Source organism: Camelus ferus, chromosome 11 (assembly GCF_009834535.1).
Source record: "Camelus ferus isolate YT-003-E chromosome 11, BCGSAC_Cfer_1.0, whole genome shotgun sequence".
NCBI lineage: Eukaryota > Metazoa > Chordata > Mammalia > Artiodactyla > Camelidae > Camelus > Camelus ferus.
In genome coordinates this window covers 31,399,777-31,421,359 of record NC_045706.1, presented here as the reverse complement: position 1 = coordinate 31,421,359, position 21,583 = coordinate 31,399,777, and the positions used below count along the sequence as shown (strand labels likewise).

Here is a 21,583-nt window from a genome sequence, read left to right as displayed (position 1 = left end):
AGGAGCCTGGAAGAATGTGTCTAACCTGCCAAAGGAGTCCCTGGGCTGAGAACCATATTATCTACTTTGCTAATAAAAAATAAAAAGGAAAATGTATGGTAGGATTAAATGTATAACAGGTTTCAAAAGACAAGAGCGTGTAGAGTTGTCTCATGGATGAAAGGAAATATGAAAATAATACCATAGTAGACATGGCATGGTTACGGGTGATTTATTTTTCAGAAACATACATTAAGACATAGGAATAGAAAAAAAGGAGAAAATAACATAATCATCTTGGTAGATGCAAGTAAAGTGTTTAACTAAATTAAACAACCATTCATATCTTTAAAAATAGTCAGCAAACTAGAAATAGGAGAAAATTTCTTCATCTAAAAAAACTACAAAAACTACAGCAATTATCATACTTAATGATGAAATAACGTATTCATCCTCCATCCCTATAAACAAGATGCCACTATCATTTCTTCTGTTAAACATTGTACTAGTAATTAGGACCAGTCAATAATGCAAGAAAAAAAAAAGATAAGAAAGAAAGCAAAAAAAGAGCTAAGACTATTCATAGGCAACGTAACTGTGTACACAGAAAATCCCAAGAATCTACTGACAACTTCCATCTCTGAGTGGGATATAATAGGTCATGGCAACCTGATTCAGCTTCAATAACTAAAAAGCCACAAAAAAAATTACAAATCACATTTTCAAGAATGTTGGAAAGTTGTAGAAGCAAAGAGAATTGGATAAACTGGAATTCCGGAGAAAGCAGAGTCCTCTGAGGTTAGCTGATAATCATCACCTGTTTTCTTCCTGGGAGGTATTTGCCAATTCTGGGTTCACACTAAAGATCACGCATGGGCTAAAGATCCAGAAGGGCTCTACTCAGGAAAGAAAAACAAGCGAGGCTCTGGTGGGTCCATGAACTAGGGTGACAGAGTAAAGCCTCAAGATGCCCCAAATTCACAGGAGATTTTCTGAAGATACTACTACCTATCAATCAGAATGGCTAAAATGAAAAGAATGGAAAATACCAAGTGATGGAGAAGTCACAGTGATACCGAGCGGGACCTGTGGTTCTCCCTGGTACAAATCTTTCCGTGTTCCCCATCTCTTGTTTGTAGGAAATAGGTCATGGTCAGTCTCCTTGACCTCTGAGTTCCAAAGGGCAGATCCAAACAGCTGCTAATCAGGGAAGGAAGGGAATACAAAAACAAGGGAGGAAAAATCAAGAAACAACAGTGTAGCCTTCGGGCAGGGTCCTGGTTCCTTCTCAAGGAATGTACATAACAATATCTTTAAGTTCTTCTGTAGGAACTAAGTCTCCCCAACCTCTGCCTCTTGTTTATAGAAAAGCTAAAGTCTCTCAGGCCTTAGATATTTTTTCCTGGGGGACACATGGTCCACCAGATTGTTGGCATTCTGATTAAAAGCAACTTTCCTTTTTGTTACCAAGCCTGTTGCCCCAGAATCATACCCCTGCCCCTCCCTCAAATAGAAACCAATTACTCTTATCAAAGTCTCAGGAGGCAGCCACAAAGAGAATAGGAACTGGTTAGAACCAACAAAGCCCAAAATGGCAGAGGATTTGACTTCCAGTGGACCTCTAGCCTCATTATACGCTAATTTTCATGCATTAGCACGCTAAATGACATATTCACCAGTGCCATGACAGTTGACGACTACCAGACTACCATAACAACCAGAAAAGGACAGAAAAGAAAGGCTACTGGACCAGAAATGGATGCAACATTGTAAACTGACTATACTTCAATTAAAAAAATAAATAAATAAAAGTAAATAAAGGCTACTGGTTCCAGCAAACTCAGAAGGACATAATGGGGAAAGTCTCGCGTAAAAGTCCACGTGGCCCGTCCCAGGCTAGAGGTCTCTAGACCAGCCATCTTGGCTGATGGCTCCCCAGTAAATCCCCTTTCCCCCTACCCTCCACCCAGTATCTTTCTTTCCTTTTCCCCACTTGAGTGCTTTCTTTCCTCTTCCTCTTCTGAGCAATAAAACAGCCATTCACTTTGTCCCTCTGCTTCTCCTGCAAATTCTTTCACAGCCGGTGGCAAGGATCCACACTTTCACGGGCCCCCTAATTTAGGGGTCTCACTAGCCACTAACAATAGAGCAATCCAAAGTTCCATACACTGCTGGTGGGAATACAAATTGGTACAACCATTTTCAAAACCTGGCAGTATATATACTAAAGCTGACAATATGACCTAACAATTCATGTTTTATATACTCAAAATAAATACAGTTATATATTCGTAGCAATACTATTCATAATAGCCAAAACTAGAAGAGATCGAATGTTCATTAGCAGTGAGAAGATAAATAAACTGTGATATCTTCACACAAACAGCAATAAAAATGAATAATCTAGAACAAAGAACAAAGATAAGGATGAATCTCACTAACGTAAGGTGGAGTCAAAGAAGTTAGATGCTAAAGAGTATTTTTTTCCTCCTATTTAAATAGAGGCCAAGAACAAGTAAAATCAAGCTATGCCTTTATGTTAGGATGGTGGTTACCCTTGACTTAGGGTGTAGTGACTAGAAGGAAATATGAGGGGGGCTTCTGAGATACTGATCATGTGCTGGTTATACAGCTATGTTCATACAGGTAGGTTCTGTTTGTGAAAATTTGTCAAGCTGAACACATGACATATTTCAATTAAACATTTTTTAAAATAGAGTTTTTGAAAATACCATAAAACACAGTAAATTAAAAGGGGAGAGAGATATATGAATTATTCAAGGTTAGAAAGATCATCCACCAAAAGTCATCCTGGAAATGGTACCACTTGGATACAGAGAAGTAGCTATTCATATAAAACAGGTGCTAAACTAAGATGGCTCATAAGAAATAATAGTCCAATTAACATAATAATTAGCTAAACCTTCACAGGTGTGTCCTGAGACAATTATTTCCATTGATGTCATCTTGGCCACAAGAACTAGGAGAGCCATGTAAGCATAGCATGAGTCGTAAGTCAATAATAAAGTATGTTAAATCTTTTAACAAGTCTTTACTCATTATGTATGATTTGAAAACTAGCTTTCAGCAATTACTTTAGACCTCAGTTAAGATTTAAAAATAAAACTTGACACTCCCAGCAACCAATTAAGAGTGACAAGCAATAAATGTAACCCAAATAAAGGCAAAATGATTAAACTTTGAATAAATTCTCCCTTCAACAATTTTCAACATTTACAGCAAACAACTTCTAACTCAAGATCTGAATTAGACAGGCTCTTTAATTTAAAACAAAACAAAAAGAATACTACATAAATCAGAATTTCTTCAAACTCAGAATTAATTTTACATTTTGGTCATCTTCCTTATAGATTTTCCATGATCTCAGAACAGCAAGGACATCTCAAAGATCCCTATCATGGTCTCTAAAGATTAATTCAAAGGCTAGGAAGAGTTATCAACCTGTAACTAATTCTCTCAAGACAGCCCTCCAAGGTAAGGAAACCACAAGCACTCATATTCTATACAGAGGGGTGTATCTTCACTTGAAGGCTCAGTTCCACTCAGATGCACATCCTGGTTCTGACAGAAAGAGAATCTGACCTCTTCAGATAATGCTGGTTCAGGAAGCTTGACCTCTGCACGATTTCTCCATCTTGGTACCATTTCCAGTGACCCAAGGACCAAGTCCAGACAGTGTTCAGTAACTATACACCTTCACTTCTACTAAATGACCCCTTGGCTGCTCAGATCCTGGATCCTACTGAACGCTTCTGGTCAAACTGGACTTTGGGTCCTCATCTATTATTGCCAATCAAGAGTCACATGAAGTGTTCACATGGGTGCACTAAATTAACAGAGGTACCTAAAGTTGCATCAGACTTGGGCAGACTTTACAGCATTTCTCCTGTAAAATAGGTAGAGATAAACTTCACCAAGGCAGTGTCTAGAACATAGTAGGCACCCACAAATGGTAACCTTATAATCATCAATATTATTATGTTTCTAGGGTGGTGAGAAGTAAACAGACCACCTCAACAGGCACCATGTTATTACTGGCATTCTTAACACATACTCATGCAAATTCCAGTTGTATATCATCTCCGGGAATGGCTGGTAATAGGATGGTACTTCATAAGACTATCAGAAAGACAGGTAAGCGATTACCACTTTATAATTACTACAGGCAAGCCACCGTTTATAGTCAATGGTTCTCAACAGAACCACTTGCTTCCCAAGGAGATATGTGACAGTATGTCACAACTAAATTGTCACAACTGAAGGGTGCAACTGGCAACCAGTGAGAAGAGGCCAGGGATGCTGCTAAGCATCCTACAATGCACAGGACAGCCTTCATGACAAAGAATTATCTGGCCCAAATTATCCAGCTCTGGTCAACAGTGCTAAGGATGAAACATCTAGTTTATAGTTCTGACTTTATCATCCAAAAATAATGGATAACTACAACCAATTTAATCCACTTAAAATAAAACCAGGAGATAGCCTCAACAAAACACAGAAAAGCTGTGTATGTATTAAACCCCTCACCTATTTATTTTTAAAAATCTAAGCCAGAAAAGGCATAAATGAAGAAAGGGGGGACCTAATAATGAAGAAAGAGAGAGGTTTGCAGAAATCTTGTCCTTGAGTAAACAACCTAGTACACAAGTGAAGGGACCTGCCTCAGAAAGGAGCACAGCCAGGATACGGGACAGACTCTTACTGAACGCTCAGTCAGTACTCAGAAACTCTTTATAGGGATCCTACCTCAATGAAGCCCTTAGGTAGATTCCATTATTCTCATTTTTCCTGGATGGGGAAGTTAAATTGCATAGTTATTTGGCTATGGCGACACAGGCATTAAATAAAAGGACTAAGATTCAAAACCAATTCTTTAGGCACCAAAGCACCATGCTCTTAATCACTCCACCAAGTTAACAAGTTTATCTTATGTACAAAGACTAAATCCCTAGGATACTCACAGAAGCGTTCAGTATGGTTATCTATGGACAGCAGACTATTAGGTGGTCTTTAATCTTTGTACTTTTCGTAACAGCACAGAAAGAATCTCTGAAAAGATAAAACTTAATGGACTTGAATGTACTAGTCTCTGCTTACTAAATTTATAAGCCCGAGGTGAACTTCTTGTTGTTGTTGTTAACTTGCATCAGCTACAGCACAACAGAGCTAATAATAAAGAAAAAATCTGAGTTCCATTTCCATTCACTGTTGTTGCTGACAACTTGGTTCCCTTCAGAAACCAGTTTGTTGGCTCACAACTGGTACAATTTCCAAACAAATTTTTAAAATTATTTGTGATGTAAGGGGAAAGCTTTAAGCAGACAACAAACAGAACCCACAGCCTAATCCTGGAACCTACCTCCTCATTCAGTTGCTGACCTAATGTGGTTTGGCCCAATGCCGCTGTCAATTTTAGGATTCACTTTGTTTCTTTTACAAATAGGATAAGAACTGTAGGCAGTTTAGGAAGTAACAGCCTAGATGCTGACCTTTTATTTTTAAACCACAGATGCTATTCTATTTATTTAGATACAGACTTAAGCAAACTTACCCCTCAAGCCCCATCTAGGTGGCTGCCTACAACTTTGAAATTATAACCCTGTTGTTGCATCCAAAAATAAAATAAATAAATATACAACACTTTCTTCTCCTCTTCATAGCAATGGTGGCATTGTTATTGTTATTAGTGTACATTATTGAACACAGCTATATGATGGAGACATACACATTACATGCCTTTCCTCATTTCATTCTTACCATAAACCTATGAGGTGGATACTATTATTGTCCCCATTTTGCTGATGAGGAAAAAGGCTTGAAGAGGGCAGTAATGAGTACCAGATTACACACACGTAAGCGGTAGAGTCCAGGCATTGTGGCTCCAGAATCCTAACAGCAATGTAAGCCAAAAGATAATGATATACATCTTCATGTATCAGAATGGACTCTTCCACAATACTATGACCAATCCATAAAAGCAATGTTTAAATATTTAAGACTATTAGGTAAAAGAGTGAACCCACTTTGTGTTGCTTTATTTTATTTTTCTTTTATTTTTATAATTACTTATATAATAAAGAAACAAAGCTATTTATGCTGATTGCAGCTGGTTTTTATTAAGTATAAGAAAATACAAATTACCTTGATTGCATCATTAAAAGATAAACATTTTTAATGTATTTCCTTCTAGAAAATGTACTTACATACTTTTCCCATATAAACGGTTACAAACTTAAGTCCAACAACCCACTCTATACTTAAGACTCCCTACTCAAACAGCACCTGTTTGACAGCTACCCTAGAAAACCCCTAGGAAAAAGTCAAGGTATGATAGAGTTGTCTTTCAAGACACCATAAACCTTCTAGAAGAGAACACAGGCAAAACATTATCTGATATAAATTGTAGCAATGTTCTCCTAGAGCAGTCTACCAAGGCAATAGAAATAAAAGCAAAAATGAACAAATGTGACCTTATTAAAATGACAAGCTTTTGCACAGCAAAGGAAATCATAAGCAAAACGACAGATTACAGAATGGGAGAAAATATTTGCAAATGACGTGACTGACAAAGGCTTAATTTCCAGAATATATAAACAGCTCATACAACTTATTAACAAAAAACAAACAACTCAATCAAAAAATGGTCAGAAGGCCTAAACAAACAATTCTCCAATGAAGACATACAAATGGCCAATAGGCCCATGAAAAATGCTCAGTATCACTAATTAACAGAGAAATACAAATCAAAATTACAGTGAGTTATCACCTCACACCTGTCAGAATAGCCATCATTAAAAAGTCCACAAATGATAAATGCTGAAGAGGGTGTGAGAAAAAAGGGAATCTTCCTACACTGTTGGTGGAAATGTAGTTTGGTGCAGAAGAAGGAGGAGGAGAAGGAGAAGAAGAAGAAGAAGGCATGCATACTTTTGAGGAAACAGCCTTGAATGGGGTGTCAAAGCACTAACAGAATAAAAAAGGCAACCACTCCTAGGACAGCCCAACATGGGGTGACAGTGCCCAGGAAGCACCTGAAAGGGAAGGAGGTGGCAGCAGTGATAATATACTGGTTACATTTAGAGGGATGAATAATTAAATATTTATTAAGGATAATGATGGAATATAAAAAAAACATAAATACAAAACAGAAACAGACTCATAGACATAGAATACAAACTTGTGGTTGCCAAAGAGGCAGGGGGTGGGAAGGGACAGACTAGCGTTTCAAAATGTAGAACAGATAAACAAGATTATACTGTATAGCACAGGGAAATACATACAAGATCTTATGGTAGCTCACAGAAAAAAAAATGTGACTATATATATATGTTCATGTATAATTGAAAAATTGTGCTCTACACTGGAATTTGACACGTTGTAAAATGACTATAACTCAATTAAAAAAAAGTTAAAAAAAAAAAAAGCAAAGACAGGCACGGATTAAGGAAAAATAAAAATAAAAACCGTAGAGCAGAAAAAGAAAAAAAGGATAACAAGAATCAGAGTCCTCACTATCAGGGCAAAGAACTACAAACATGGAAAGGAAAAAAGCTAAAATGAACCTTGTAGTTTATTGGAATTGGAGGTTATCCTTGTGACTCATGGTTTTCAATATATATAAACAAATAGGAAGTAAATGTAGATGCTAATATGTATCTGTGTGTGTACAGAATATCTATCTATATCTATATCAAATACCTATTTATTTATATACATGTATTTCTAGCTCTGATACTAAGAGTGCCTGGAAGCAGTTATCCTCCTCCTCTTTCTCCCCAAACAGCAACGAGTACTCTTAGCACCTGGAACCTGGCTTCTAAATTTTATTCTCCACTAAAAGGAACCAGGGTTCCTTGGGAAATGGTTGATTCCAGGACTGCGGCTGGGAAATTGCAAGATGAGCCTGGAATATCTTGTTATGTCAAAAAATAAGTACTGGATGTTAAATGGATATCGGAAAAGGCTGAAAAGGCTGAAAAGGCTCCCATTGCCCATATATGGGACAATTTGAACTTCAGATTAAATAATGACAGTAATGTATTAAAACCCTTTAAATAAAATAAGACATCAAAAGCCCATACTGATATAAACAGGGGGAGGGGATAGCTCAGTGGCAGAGCACATGTTTAGCATGCACGAGATCCTGGGTTCAATCTTCAATACCTCCATTAAAAAAATACAACAAAAAAAGACAAAACTAATTCTGAAGTAAATCAGTTAAGGATATAATTGGAAAACTGGTAACATTCAAATGGAATCTGAAGTTTAAATGGTAGTAATGTATCAATGTTAATTTTCTGATTTTAATGACTATATTATGGCTATACAGAATGTCCTGTTAATAGGAAATCACACTAAAGAATTAGGAGGTGACAGGGCATCAAATTGGCAGCTTACTGTCAAACGTTTCAGGAAAATACTCTTTTTACTATAGTTGCAATTTTTCAGCATGAGACTTTTAAAAATACATCTCTTCATACCTCTTCATGATTAAAAAAAAAAAGTCAACAAATTAGGAATAGAAGGGAACTTCTTCAACCTGATACAGGGTATCTATGAAAAAGCCAAAGCTGGCAACATAATTAATGGTGAAAGACTGAATGCTTTCACCTTAAGATCAAGAACAATACAAGGATGTCCACCCATTCCATTTCTATTCAGCACTGTACTGGAGGTTCTAGCCAGACCAATTAGGCAAGAAATTGAAATAAAGACATCCAAATTTGAAGGGTAGAAATAAAACTAGCTCTTTTCACAGAAGACATAATCTTGTATATATAGTAAAAAAAAAAATCAACTGTACTTCCTACAACAGCAAAGAATAAACTAAAATTGAAATAAGAAAACAATTCCATTTACAATAGCATCAAAAAGTAAAACAGAAATAAATTTAACAAGGAAATGTAAAACTTATACAGTGAAAACTGCAAAATGTTGTTCTAAGTAATTAAAGAAGATCAAACAAATGGAAAGAACTCCATATTCATGGATTAGAAGATTTAACATCTTTAAAATAGCAATACTCCTCAAATAGATCAAAATCCCATCTGGTTGCTTCTCTGCAGAAATTGACAAGTCCATCCTAAAATCTGTACGAAAATGTAAGAGATGCAGGATACTGAAAACAATCTTGAAAAGTAAGAACAAAGTTAGAGGATGCACACTTCCTGATTTCAAAACTTACTATAAAACTATTGTAATCAAAATAGTGTGGTCTGGATAAGGACAGGCTTACATATTAATGGAATAGATTGAAAGTTCAGAGTAAAATCCTCACCTTTACAATTAACTGATTTCTGACAAGGATACCAAACATTTCAATGGGGAAAGAAAATCTTTTCAACAAATGATGCTTCTCAACTAGATATCCACATGCAAAAACATGAAGCTGTACTCCTACCTTACACCATACACAAAAATTAACTCAAAACATATCAAAGACCTAAACATAAGGTAAGAGCTAAAACAATAAAACTCTTAAAAGGAAACATAAGGGTAAATCTTTATGACCTTGGACTAGGCAGTGGTTTCTTACATATGACACCAAAAGCATAAGCAATTTAAAAAATGATAAATTAAACATGACCAAAATTTAAAACTTTGTTTCAAAACACACAATCAAGAAAATAAAAATATAACCTACAGAATGGGAGAAAATACTTGCAAATCATACATCTGATAAGTAACTTATATTTAGAATATATAAGGAACACTTACAACTCAATAAATAGACAACCCAGTTGAAAAAAATGGGCAAAGGATCTGAACCAACTTTCCTCCAGAGAAGATATACAAATGGATAATAAGCATATGAAAAGATACTTAACATCATTAATCATCAGGGAAATGCAAATCAAAACTGCAATGAAATATCACCTCACACACACAAGATGGCTATCACGAAAAACACATATAATAACAGGTGTTAGCAAGGATGTAAAGAAATTGGAACTCTCATATACTGCTGGTAGGAATATAAAATGATGCAGCTACCTTATAAAATAGACTAGTAGTTCCTCAAAAAGTTAAACAGAGTTTCCACACAACATAGCATTTACATTCCTAGGTATATACCAAGAGAAATGAGAACATATAGCCATATGGAACTTGTACATAAATGTTCATAGCTGTATTATTCATAATATCCCAAGACCAGGAAATAACCTAAATGCCCATCAACTGATGAACGGATAAATAAAATACATCATATTCATATAATGAAATATTATTCAGCAATAAAAAGGAATGAAGCAGTGACACATGCTCCAACATGGATAAACTTTGAAGACATTATGCTAAGTGAAAAAAGCCAAACACAAAAGACCAATATTATATGATTAATATCCAGAATAGGCAAATCCATAGAGACAGAAAATAAATTAATGGTTGCCAGAGGCTAGAGGAAGAGGGAAATAGGAAGTCAATGTTAAAGGGTATGGAATTTCTTTTTGAGAGGATGAAGATGTTTAAAACTGATTGTGGTGATGGCTGTACAACTCTGTGAATACACTAAAAACCACTTAATGGTATACTTTACATGAGTGAATTGTATGGAATCAATAAAGTTATTATAAATATAAATATATATATATAACACTTATAATTATTACTATAACCCCTAATTTGTTCATTACTCTAATATCTGTAGAAAGATATTTTGTATTTTGCTGAGTCATGATAGAATTAGTATCAGTTTGGCTTATTGATTTATAAGTTTAAATACAAACAAATAACCATTTTACCTTAAAAAAAAAAAAAGGCTATTGTTTTAACCATGTATCCAACTGAACAGATAGTATTGTCTACTCAGCTTCTAGGAATGCTATCTTCCCAGAGTCAGTGTTCGCATCTGCCTTAGGTATGTGACCTGATCTACCAGAGATCCTAATGGAGTCATCCTGTTTCTCTCTGTCTTCCCTCCCCTGTTGCATTAAACTCAGCATCTTCTTGATATACTGTACACTAATTAGTTCTCCTTTCCTGCTCTCTCTTGTTGGGCATCTCTGAAGACACCTCAAAAGATTGGGAGAAATGACTTGCTATTCCTTTTATGTGTGCCCACCTAGCCCAGGCTGACAGCTCTACCTATTTTCCTAGAAGCAAGCTTAACACTTCTACACTCACACACTCTCAACTCCTTCAGCCTTGCCTAGGGTCTAGACTATAAGGTAAATTTAGAAGCAGCAGAGCTGCCAATTGAAATGAACTTCTTAGGAGCGGTGGGATTTTTCATTTATTCCACCACATACAGTTGCCATAGGGATCAAATAACATGATGTGTTAATTCTTTATAAACCATAAACAAGGCAGGGAGTAGTCCTGATTACACAATCATTTCTGTAACTTCACAGCAATTTATATGCATATTTTGTTTCATTTTAACTATTACCCAAAACCTCCAGTATGACTAAAAACTAGTAAGACTGGTTTTCTCCCATCACTTTTTAGCAAGGCTCACAAATTTAAATGTGTACAAGGCCAAAAAGGTAATGTAAATGAGCAAATTGTAGTAAGAAGGAATATATGTCCCATATGAAAGGAAAGTAGAAAGTAAATCTTAGCTCAGGCCAGTCGCTGCCAGGAAGGAATGGGGGCCCAGCATCACAGATCTCGCGACTTTCCCTAAAGGGACTAAACTCTTGGGATTTTTAAGTGCTGATACACATTTAAAAAATATAAACTGCAAAACACATCCCAGCCTACTGATTCACAACCACATGCTTTTATAGCTGTCCAGAATAACTCCCTAAAATAAAAACTACACAAAGTAATGAGGTAGCAACATTTTAGCACAAATAAAGAAAAGAAACCACATTATCAGCAGAAGCCAATGCTGTTTAGAAATCAAAACTTATTCAAACAGGGATTTTGAAGCTACTTAATAGTCCAATGCCTAGTAAAAAGAGAATGAGACATTTTGTCATGGGATGGAAGTTCGGAGTACAAACTCAGAACCAGGAGTCCACTTCACTGATATCTTCCTGGAACAGACTCTGAGCTCAAGAATATTTTACCCTAGATTAAATGGCACCCAATACCTAGCCCTTCAGATAGTGACTAATGATCTGTACATGGTGACTTGTATTAGCTATCAGAAGAGCACACAAGAACCACCGAGTACTCCCAGGGAAGAACGGGAGGTGGAAACTTTCACCAACTGAAGACAGAAGGAAAAAAATAGAGCTGATGTTTGTTTCCATTTTTCTTGTTTGAAAAGCAAAATTTCAAATGCGCTTGCTCCATAAAAGCAAATCTCTTAAGTTCAATTAAAAACAAAGGACTTCATTCCTTCTATGGATGAGTAATATTCCGTTGTGTGGAATATACATACACACACACACCCCAAATCATCTTTATCCATTCATCTATTGATGGGCACTTAGGTTACTTCTACATCTTGGCTGTTATAAATAATGCTGCAGTAAACATATAGGACTGCATATATCTTTTTGAATTAGTGTTACCATTTTCTTCAGAGAAATACCCAAGAGTGGAATTGCTAGATCATATGGTAGTTCTATTTTTAATTTTTTGAGGAATCTCCATACTGTCTTCCACAACGGCTGCACCAATTTACATTCCCACCAACAGTGCACAAAGGTTCCCTTTTCTCTACATCCTCACTAACACTTGTTATTTGTTGTCTTTTTGATGATAGCCATCCTGACAGGTGTGAGGTGATATCTCATTCTGGTTTTGATTTGCATTTCCCTGACGATTAGTGATGCTGAGCATCTTTTCATGTGCCTATTGGCCATCTGTATGTCTTCTTTCAAAAAATATCTATTCAGATCCTCTGCCCATTTTTTTATTAGGCACTATTTAACTCTTAAAACTGCCTGTATTACTGTATGTTAAATTGATTCATTTAAGTTTTCCCTTAAAGCGCAGGATTTTGATTTTTAGCATATATGTAATATGCCATGTGTTCTTCAAAAAAGAAAAATCACCAGTGCCTAATTCAGAATCTCAGTCCTTAAGAAAGTCAATTATGCATTAGGTTTGCCCCACAAACCATTTTATTTTGTACATAGAAGAAAACAAAAACAAAGACAAATGAGTTAATGGGGCCCATTATGCAAGTCACTGAATTGTTGGATATTTTTTATCCAGTTACTACTGCAAGAGAACTGGGATTCTTTGTGACAAAAAGCTCCATAATAAGCAGCATTATCTTCCTCATAAACTCATCCTGATTGAGGCTCTCATGTTACAGTACAAGGAAACTAGAGCTATTTTAAAAATTAAAACTGCTAAGAGTAGCAACTGATTATAAATACTGATATGCATCAGATGAGCTGTCTAAGGATTATTATTATATATCACTTCATAAAACAATTATATAACTCTACTGCCAGCAACTCAATTGCACTAGCATCATAATTCCAATTGATTACGAGAAACTGCCTATTCTGAGAGCCACAGTACAGCTAGAGAGCAAGGCAAAATTCCTTTTGAGGTTCTAACAGATCAGAGTTTTTATAAACATAATGTCTCAGATTCGTGGAGGTAGCTGGAACTTTAAAGATGAACTGGTCCAGCACCCACAACCACACAGCCAAGCTAATGGCAAACCAAGACCAGAATCCAATTGAATTGAGGCTTTGTATGTAGAGCTCTCTCCCACCACACTGCCCTGTCCCTTATGTCCTACCCTTTTTCAAACCAACTTAGTTCCTATGAATAACTCAGAACTGCAAGAAGTCTTAGAAATACACTCCAACCTCTAATTTCTTTATAATAAGAAACATACACACAAATGCTAGTTACTGGCTATGTTGACATTTAGAGTATGGAAATGGCAAACTGTGAGCAAAAATTGAATCGTGTTTATGATTAGAGCTTCCTACTTCCAGGAGCCTATGTCCCTGACAAATTCATCTAACAAATACTGAACTCCTACTATGTGCCAGGCACTGTTCTGGGTACCAGAGATACCATTATAAGGGACCCTTGCTCCTTCAGAGCTCCTGGCCCCAGTATAATTCTACATGTCCTAAAATATAGCAGCCTGTAACACTGGGCAAAGGATCATCATGATCTTTCCATTGAACTCTTCCCCTGAGCTACCAATCTACAAACTGGATCATCACGCTGGTTCTCTTTCTGGGTGTTTACAGACAGCTCAGTCTTGTCTGCTGCCCTGAGGGGCCTCGAGTCATCTAACTTCCCAATACAGCCAGCTCTTGAAGTGCCAACAAGATGCACCACTGTGCTCCACTGCTGCACCTGACCAACCTGTTCTCTTGGTATGCCCTTAGAACACCAGCCACCCACCAGGCAGCAATGACACCTCACCTGGCTGGACTTCCTCCCACTGTGTGCAGCCGAATGTCCTCACAAGAGACTTCCCTACCCTGGTGGTTCCTCCTAGCTAATTTCAAAGTCACTCAGGCCCAAGTTCTTAGGCCTCTTTGATGCCTCCATCTCCCCCCATACCCAGTCAAAGCTGCTGAATCTCCTTTCACACCTAACTTCTGCAGACACTCTCCTTCCCTTGTTATTTGCACTACTTCTCTATCTTTTTGTTAATCTCTGCCTGCATTTCAACTGTGCTTCCAAAAACCAGCCAGATTGTCAAAAACCACAGCTTTCACATGTCACTCTAGTACTCAAAAGGTATCTGAGGCTCTCTACTTCCTTTAGGACAAAATCTTACTGTCCCTTGATTACATTGTGAATTGTCCTACTTCTAAGCCTTTATTAATACCATTCCTTCTGTCTAAAATATTCTTTCTCTTCCCCTTTTCTGTTCATCCAAATCTTCCATTTCCTTCAAAGACACTTACTCCAATACTAGGTTCTCTGTGAAGCCCTAACTGATCTCACTGGTAGAAAAGCATTCTGAGCTAAGGGAAAACAGTGCAAATAATCTGAGCAAGAGTGAATCAAGCAAGGAGACCAGTAAGACTGGATGGAGTGAAAGTGATTATTTTGGAAACAAGATCAGAGAGGTAGTGAGAGGCCAGCCAGATGCCAGAGAGGCTGCACTGCCACCCTGGGCAACTTCAGCAAGACCACCTTTGATGTCATCTCCAAGTCTCTACAGCTATCTCACCCCCAATCTCTGGAAAGAGAAGTTGTTCATCAAGTCTCCCTATCAGGAAGTCACTGACCACCTCATAAAGACCCACACCAGAGTTTCCGTGCAGAGGACTCAGGCTCCAGCTGTGGCCACCACATAGTTTTATATGTGAAAAATAAAGTGAATGAAGCCTGTTTAAAAAAGAAAAAAAGAGGTTATTATAGTCATCTGGGTAAAAGGGTGTGGTTAGAACCAGGGTGGTGGCAGTGAAAAGGGTCTGAATCTGGATGTATATGCTGACTGGATGAGGAATACAAGAAAAAGGAGCTAAGGATGATTCCAAGGTGTTAGCCTAAACAAGTTGAAGAAGAGATGTCATTAACTGAGATAAGGGAGACGACTGGCAGGAGCAGTTGTGAGATACAAGATTTGGAGATAGGTTTTGGACATGGTAAGCTTAAGATGTATATTAGACATCCAAAGGAAAATGTTAAGTAGGAAGTTTATTACCTAAATACAAAATTCAGGGGAGAGGTTCTGGTTAGAGATATACATTTGGGAATTGTCAAATAAAGATCAGGCCAGTTCCATAAAACTTCTGTGATGATGGATATGTTCTATATTTGCACTGCCCCATATGGCAGCTACAAGCCACATAAGACTTGAAATGTGGCTAGGGTGACTAAGGAACTGAATTTTAAACTTTAGTTAATTTACATTTTTAAAAAATGTTGGGGAGGTGGAATAAGGTTTATTTATTTATTTAATGGAGGTACTGGAGATTGTACTGGGGAGGTACAAGAACGTCATGCATGCTAAGCATATGCTCTACCACTGAGCTATACTCTTCCCCCCTTAATTTACATTTAAATAAGCACATGTGCTTAGTGGATACATATTGGAAAAAGCACATATATGTGATTGGATGAAAATCCTCACGAGTGTAGGTAGAGAAGATGTCCAAAGACTGGGTACTAGGGCAAGACAACCACATGGATTATTTGTGATAGGAAAAATAAAATAAAATAACCCAAATCTTCATTAACAACAGAATAGAAAAATAATCAGTGGCATATTCACATAAGACTGCCATTCAACAAGGAATGCATATATCTATGTGAATGAATCTCAAAAACAACTTTAAATAAAAAAACAGAGAAAATTTTCCACAAAAATCAAAAGCACAATATACTGTTTAGAAATACATTAAGACTGATTAAGCTATGAAGAAAATCAAGGGAATTATTATCCAAATATAGGACAATATCATCTCTCCAGGGGAGAAAGAAGGTTCCAACTGGGAAGGTGAGTACAGAGGACTTCAAAGTTAATGGAAATTTCCTCAACTAGATGATGGGTACAAAGGTGTTCATTTTGCTTTTCTTCTTCCTTCTATATACTCTGGCATGTATAATATTAGATAATTAAAAAAGTAAAAAAAATTAAGTGTCAAATGGATGTTTCAAAATCTCTTTAAATGATTAAGTTTACAAGACAGAAAGGTAAGTGTACAACCTATATAAGGTCTAAAAAGAAGGATGGATTTAATCATATAAAGAAAAGAGGGAAGGGTATTCTAGAACTGAGAATGAACACATCATGCACAACAGAGTAAATTAGTGAGTCTGACTGAAGAAGAGGAAAGTTGGGTTGAAAAGTTCGGCTAAGGCCAGCTTACAAGATGCTTAAACGCTGGGTCAAGAAGTTTGGACTTGATCTTGAAATAATGCAGAATCACTGGTGATGTCTAAGCAAGACAATGGCATGGGAAAATTGGCATATTTGTAGGATTAATTTGATAAGGATCACTAATAAGGAAACAGGAGGCTAGAAAAGCCAGTTATAAAACTTGTAGATGTGAGACATCAGGGAAGATTATTATGGCCTGAACTAAGATTGTGATAGATGATCAACTTTACTCCAAGAAATTTTAGGATGAAAGATTTAAGGGAGTTAGGTCTTGGGAATAGGCAGTGAAGGGACAAGACAGATTCAAAGATTACTCCAATTTTCAAGCTAAACTGAGAAAATGGTAACACCAACATATGCAAAACTAGGAAAATCAACAAAGAAAAACAGTTTTAAAGGAAAACCATTCATTCATGGATTCATGGGATAAATGTCAAGCACTGTAATAATTTCCCCTCAGGGAACAGCTTGTAAGGTCCCCTCCCCCCCTTTTTAAGTTACACACTTTTAATAGGCAAAGAGAAACTATACAGTACTTTGGGAGGAATATAAGCTTTTACAGTTTTTAACTTTACAAGAATTTTATAAGTACCATTTTGAAAGAAGGGTACTGCGATAGTAATACTGAGTTGTTTTTCAAAATACTGAAAAAAGCAACAGAACCCTAAAGTGGAGATGTTTAGTGAAAGGTCAGAGGTGAAGGAGTGGAACTACTGACCACCTGACTGAAAGCTCCTTGAAGACAGAATTTATCACTGACTGAGCACAGTGAGTGATCACTACAGAACAGACCTTCAAGTAAGGCTGAACAAACAGATAGAGAAAAGTGAGGGCCGACTAAAGACAAGCCATTTAGGAACACCCAACCCAAGCCTCCAGAACCCAACATTCCTTAGAGGATCTACCCCTATGGAAGGAGAGGGCTTTAGCCTTATCATCCTGGCTAAAAGGTAGGCTGAGCCTCTGGGTACCTGTTTAGGAAATTTAAAATACCAACAGAAAAATGAAAAAGAAACCAATTCTCAAGGAACTATACTGAACTTCTCCCCACATTGCTCCCTAGTGAGATTGTCCCCAACCCTACCTAACCTTTTAGGCAAATAGACAGAATGTAACTTTTTATGTGTGTGGCTAATGCTAAAGTTATTCAAAGGGATCCTGTCCTTTCAAACTGTTAAAAGACAATGTTCTAGTTAAAAGTAGTGTAAAAGCATGAATCTTAATAGTCCTACCTGGCATGTCACTGTTTCTTAAGCCTGTAGAACAGAGAAATGCAAGTAGAGCTGCCTGCAAAGTGAGATGACTGACACTCAGGCATTTCAAGTGGTTGCCAGGGACTGGGCTTATTACCTCCAGGTTCTCCCAAGGTTCAGGTGATTCTGCAGAGCCCCTTCTTCCCCAGTATGGCTAAACAGAGAACAATGAGGCTGCTTTTTAAATGAATTGATTTTACACAAATGCTTTAAGACCACCTCCTTCTCAAGAGATTAGAACAGGAAATAAATGTCCAAACACTGGCAGAGGCAATATAAAAAAAACAGATAGGCTCTGGCACCAGATAGACACGGGTTAAATCCCAGCTCTTCCAGTAAATAGCTACTAATCATCTCTGTTAACACATTCTTCCTACTATACTGAGTAGGATTGATTACCTTCTGTACGATCTGAATATGTGGTAACTTCAGATGTTATTAAGTTCCTTCCTAAAACTACACCCCAATCCCTTCAATTGGACTGTATTTTCCTTAATAGCCTCAGCCACTAATTTTTAGTGTAGAGCTTTCTAGATGGTTGATCTCATATATTATGCTTTGAACCTCCTGAATTTCCCTCTCTGAGAACAACCTTATCTTGAAGCTCTGGTTGTCCAACTAAAGCCCTGGACTTCATCAATGAAAGTGAAGAAGAGTGAGAAAAAAACATGGAGAAAATCGAACTGTAAGTAGAACATATAAAAATTCTAGTTGTATAAAACTTAAAAATTGATGCTTCCTTTAAAATCATAAATTCTGTACAATGAAGACAATATGGAGCGAAACAGCCTATTAACAACTAAAAACAAAAAGTGTTCTAACCTGAAGGAGGCCCAGAGAGGTACCCCATCTGTGCTAAGCACCCCCACTTCCCTCTCTAAACTCAGGGATCTTTTTGCATGCTGTAGTGGATTTTGTGGCATAGTGGGAAATAGAAGAGGGAAGACAAGTTCCACAGATTCTTTATTTGCGTTAGGCCTCCTTAGTACCACTACTGTCATCCTAGTTCAGGCAGTTATAAATTTCAACTGGTTTCTCTGCCTCAAGTCTCCCCACTCCCTCACAATCCTGCAAACAGCCACCAAACTTAATTCCTAATACTCTAAGTTTCATTAGATCTCTTCCCACCTCAAAAACTCTTTTAATAGCTCCCTACCTACTATTCAACGGAAAAAGCCCGACTGAAATCCAAAACCCGCACTAGCATTATCCTACTTTTGTAACACAGGACTTGTTCCTCCTAATGCCTCCAAGGGAATTCTCTAAGGCTCCAACTAATCTGCTCACTGTTTCCGCCCCTCCAACACAGACAGACTACCTGCACACGTAGGCTGCATTACACCCCCTCTCCTCCACCTTCTGCCTCTCCTTCAAAGGCCAGGCCTCTATCTCTGCCCCGCACTATGCTCCTAAAACACGTACTGTCCGTCCAGCCCATCTTCTGACCCTCTCAAACACCTCTTCAGCTAGCATCTCAGTGCACTCCAACCGCTTTGAAGGCAGCTCACATTACTTACACAGAGGGACTATCACTGTGCCCTGCCCTTAGTAGATCCTAGGTAGTTTTTAAACCAGGAGGGGTTCAAATGATATATCTAAGTAGGGCAAGACAATACTGCCCATCTTTGCCAATTTCTCTTAATTCACAGTAAAGCGTATTCAGCGTTCGCTACAACGCTTAATATTTCTAGTACACACAGAGCAGCCAAGCGGAGAGAGCACGCCACCGGATGGCAAAAAACCCTGCGTCCTAATCCTGGTTTTTGCCACATTCTCTGCAATTGTGGGGAAATCACACAGTCTCTCTGGGCCTCGGTTGTCTCGGTAAAACGAAGGAGCTGCCAAGATACAGGCTCCTAAATCCCCCTCAGAAAAGCCAACACTCAGCTACTCACTAAGGCGCAGGCAGGCAAAGTTTTACAGTTCCCCACGCTAGCGTTTCCAGACAGTAGTGGAAACTCAGTCCGCACAGGAAAAAGGGCTGAGAGGAAGGTGAGAAGCGGTCTCCCTGGACTCGGATGCCTTTACCCCATGGCAAGGGACAGTCAGCCTCGGGTTCCCGGCCCCTCACAGGCAGACTCCCGTGTGGCGCGGCGCGGCGCGGCGCGGCGCGGTTTCCGAGAGCGGGCCCGGGTGACTCCGTCTGCGCCTGTGTCCCCCGCGCTTGTGACACACGCCGGTGATCCGAGGTCACAACCCCCTCCCGCCCTCACCCGCCCGAGGGACGCCCTCCTCTCCGGGCAAGGCCCTTCGTTCGCGCCCAGCGAGCCGCCCTTCCGGGCCGCGGGGTGGCCTCAGCGCGGCCGCCCGGGCCCCAGGCCGGCGAGACCGGCGGCGTGAGGGGCGGCGGCGGCGGCTTTAAGTGCTGAATCACCACTTTGCAACCCGAGCTCCAAACCATCGTGACCCGCGGGCCCTGAGGGCCCGGGCGCTTCGCTCTGCTTACCCACAGAGGCGCTCCAGGGTCGGCAGGCGGACGCCGAGGATCGAGCGAAAGGTGCCGGGCAGCACGGGGTGCAGCAGCCACGCTAGCCGGTACCGCATACCCCAGCGCGGCCGCCGGGATCACCGCGAACGCTTCCTTCTAGCGCCGGAGCCGGCCTTGCTCACTGCGCATGCTCAGTACGCCGCGCCGCGCCGCCTCCCGGGAGCCGCCGAGCTGCCGCCGCTCCAGGTTTTGCCTGGAGCCTGACAGGGCGGGGACGACGGAGACGACGGGGACGCGGGGACGAACGGCGGCCAAGGCCGGAGCTAGCGGTTGGGACGGAGTCTCGCAGGGGAGCTGCGGGAACCCAGCCACCGGGCTTCCCCGGGCGGGAAGGGCCTGTCTAAGACACAGCGGGCGCTTGCGTGAGGGCGGCGATGTGTATCTGGCTCTGTGTAGGCCGGAGGTAGGGGACTCACGAACACCCTGAGGACGCAGGGGGCCATGTTTGCGGAGGCGCCCCCACCGGCTGTAGGCTCCGCCGTGCAGGTGTTGGAACAAAGTCCCCGGGCGAGGCGGCCTCCCAGAAAAAGGAGTCGTCTGCCGGCGCGCGACCCGCGGGCTCCCTCTAGAGCGCTATGGAGAAGCGGACCGCGGGGTCGGGGACGCCGGAGTAGTTAGACCGAGGGTCCCTCAGAGAGAGGCCAGGACCCTGGGAGGAGTTTCCATCCTGGGAATCTAGCAGCCCTTCAAAGAGCAAGGTGGAGATGGGACAGGCCACAACAAAACAAGCCTTTCGGGCAAAATTTACAAACCCAGAATAGAAACTACGACTCTGTGCTACTACTATAGTTTAAATTACACACACACACACACAACTACTACTATTGTCAATGTACTTAAGTCTCTATTTGTAAGACAAGACCTTTTTCTCTGATGGCTTTCTGGCGTTTTGCATCGGAGAACTATTTAATAGTTGTTATGGATCTGACCTTCCGTTACACTGTTTTACAGGAGGCTTCAAAGAAGAGCACAACTAGGGTTAGCAATTCCCTAGCTTAAGTGCTTTTAAGTTCCTGACGTGGCCGACCGAAAACTGCAAAGAAAAACAGTGCTCTGAATCCTATTATTGCTTCAAATGGGAATTCAGGCGGAGAATCCCTTAATCAGGTGGACGCTTCATCCTTCATA

At 39.5% G+C, this 21,583-nt stretch overlaps 1 protein-coding gene across 2 annotated transcripts in view; it reads right to left on the bottom strand.

Moving 5' to 3' along the window:
• The window catches only part of IDE (insulin degrading enzyme), an 89,015-nt gene extending 68,368 nt beyond the window's left edge, over positions 1-20,647 (bottom strand). The window contains exon 1 of one of the 2 annotated variants that reach the window (XM_032491317.1): positions 20,414-20,647. In XM_032491317.1, the coding sequence (XP_032347208.1) occupies positions 20,414-20,511 (98 nt within the window). In that variant the 5' untranslated portion in view covers positions 20,512-20,647. The remainder of the gene's footprint in view (positions 1-20,413) is intronic. The other variant, XM_032491316.1, reaches the window with a different exon arrangement.
• Positions 20,648-21,583: the final 936 nt, after the last annotated feature.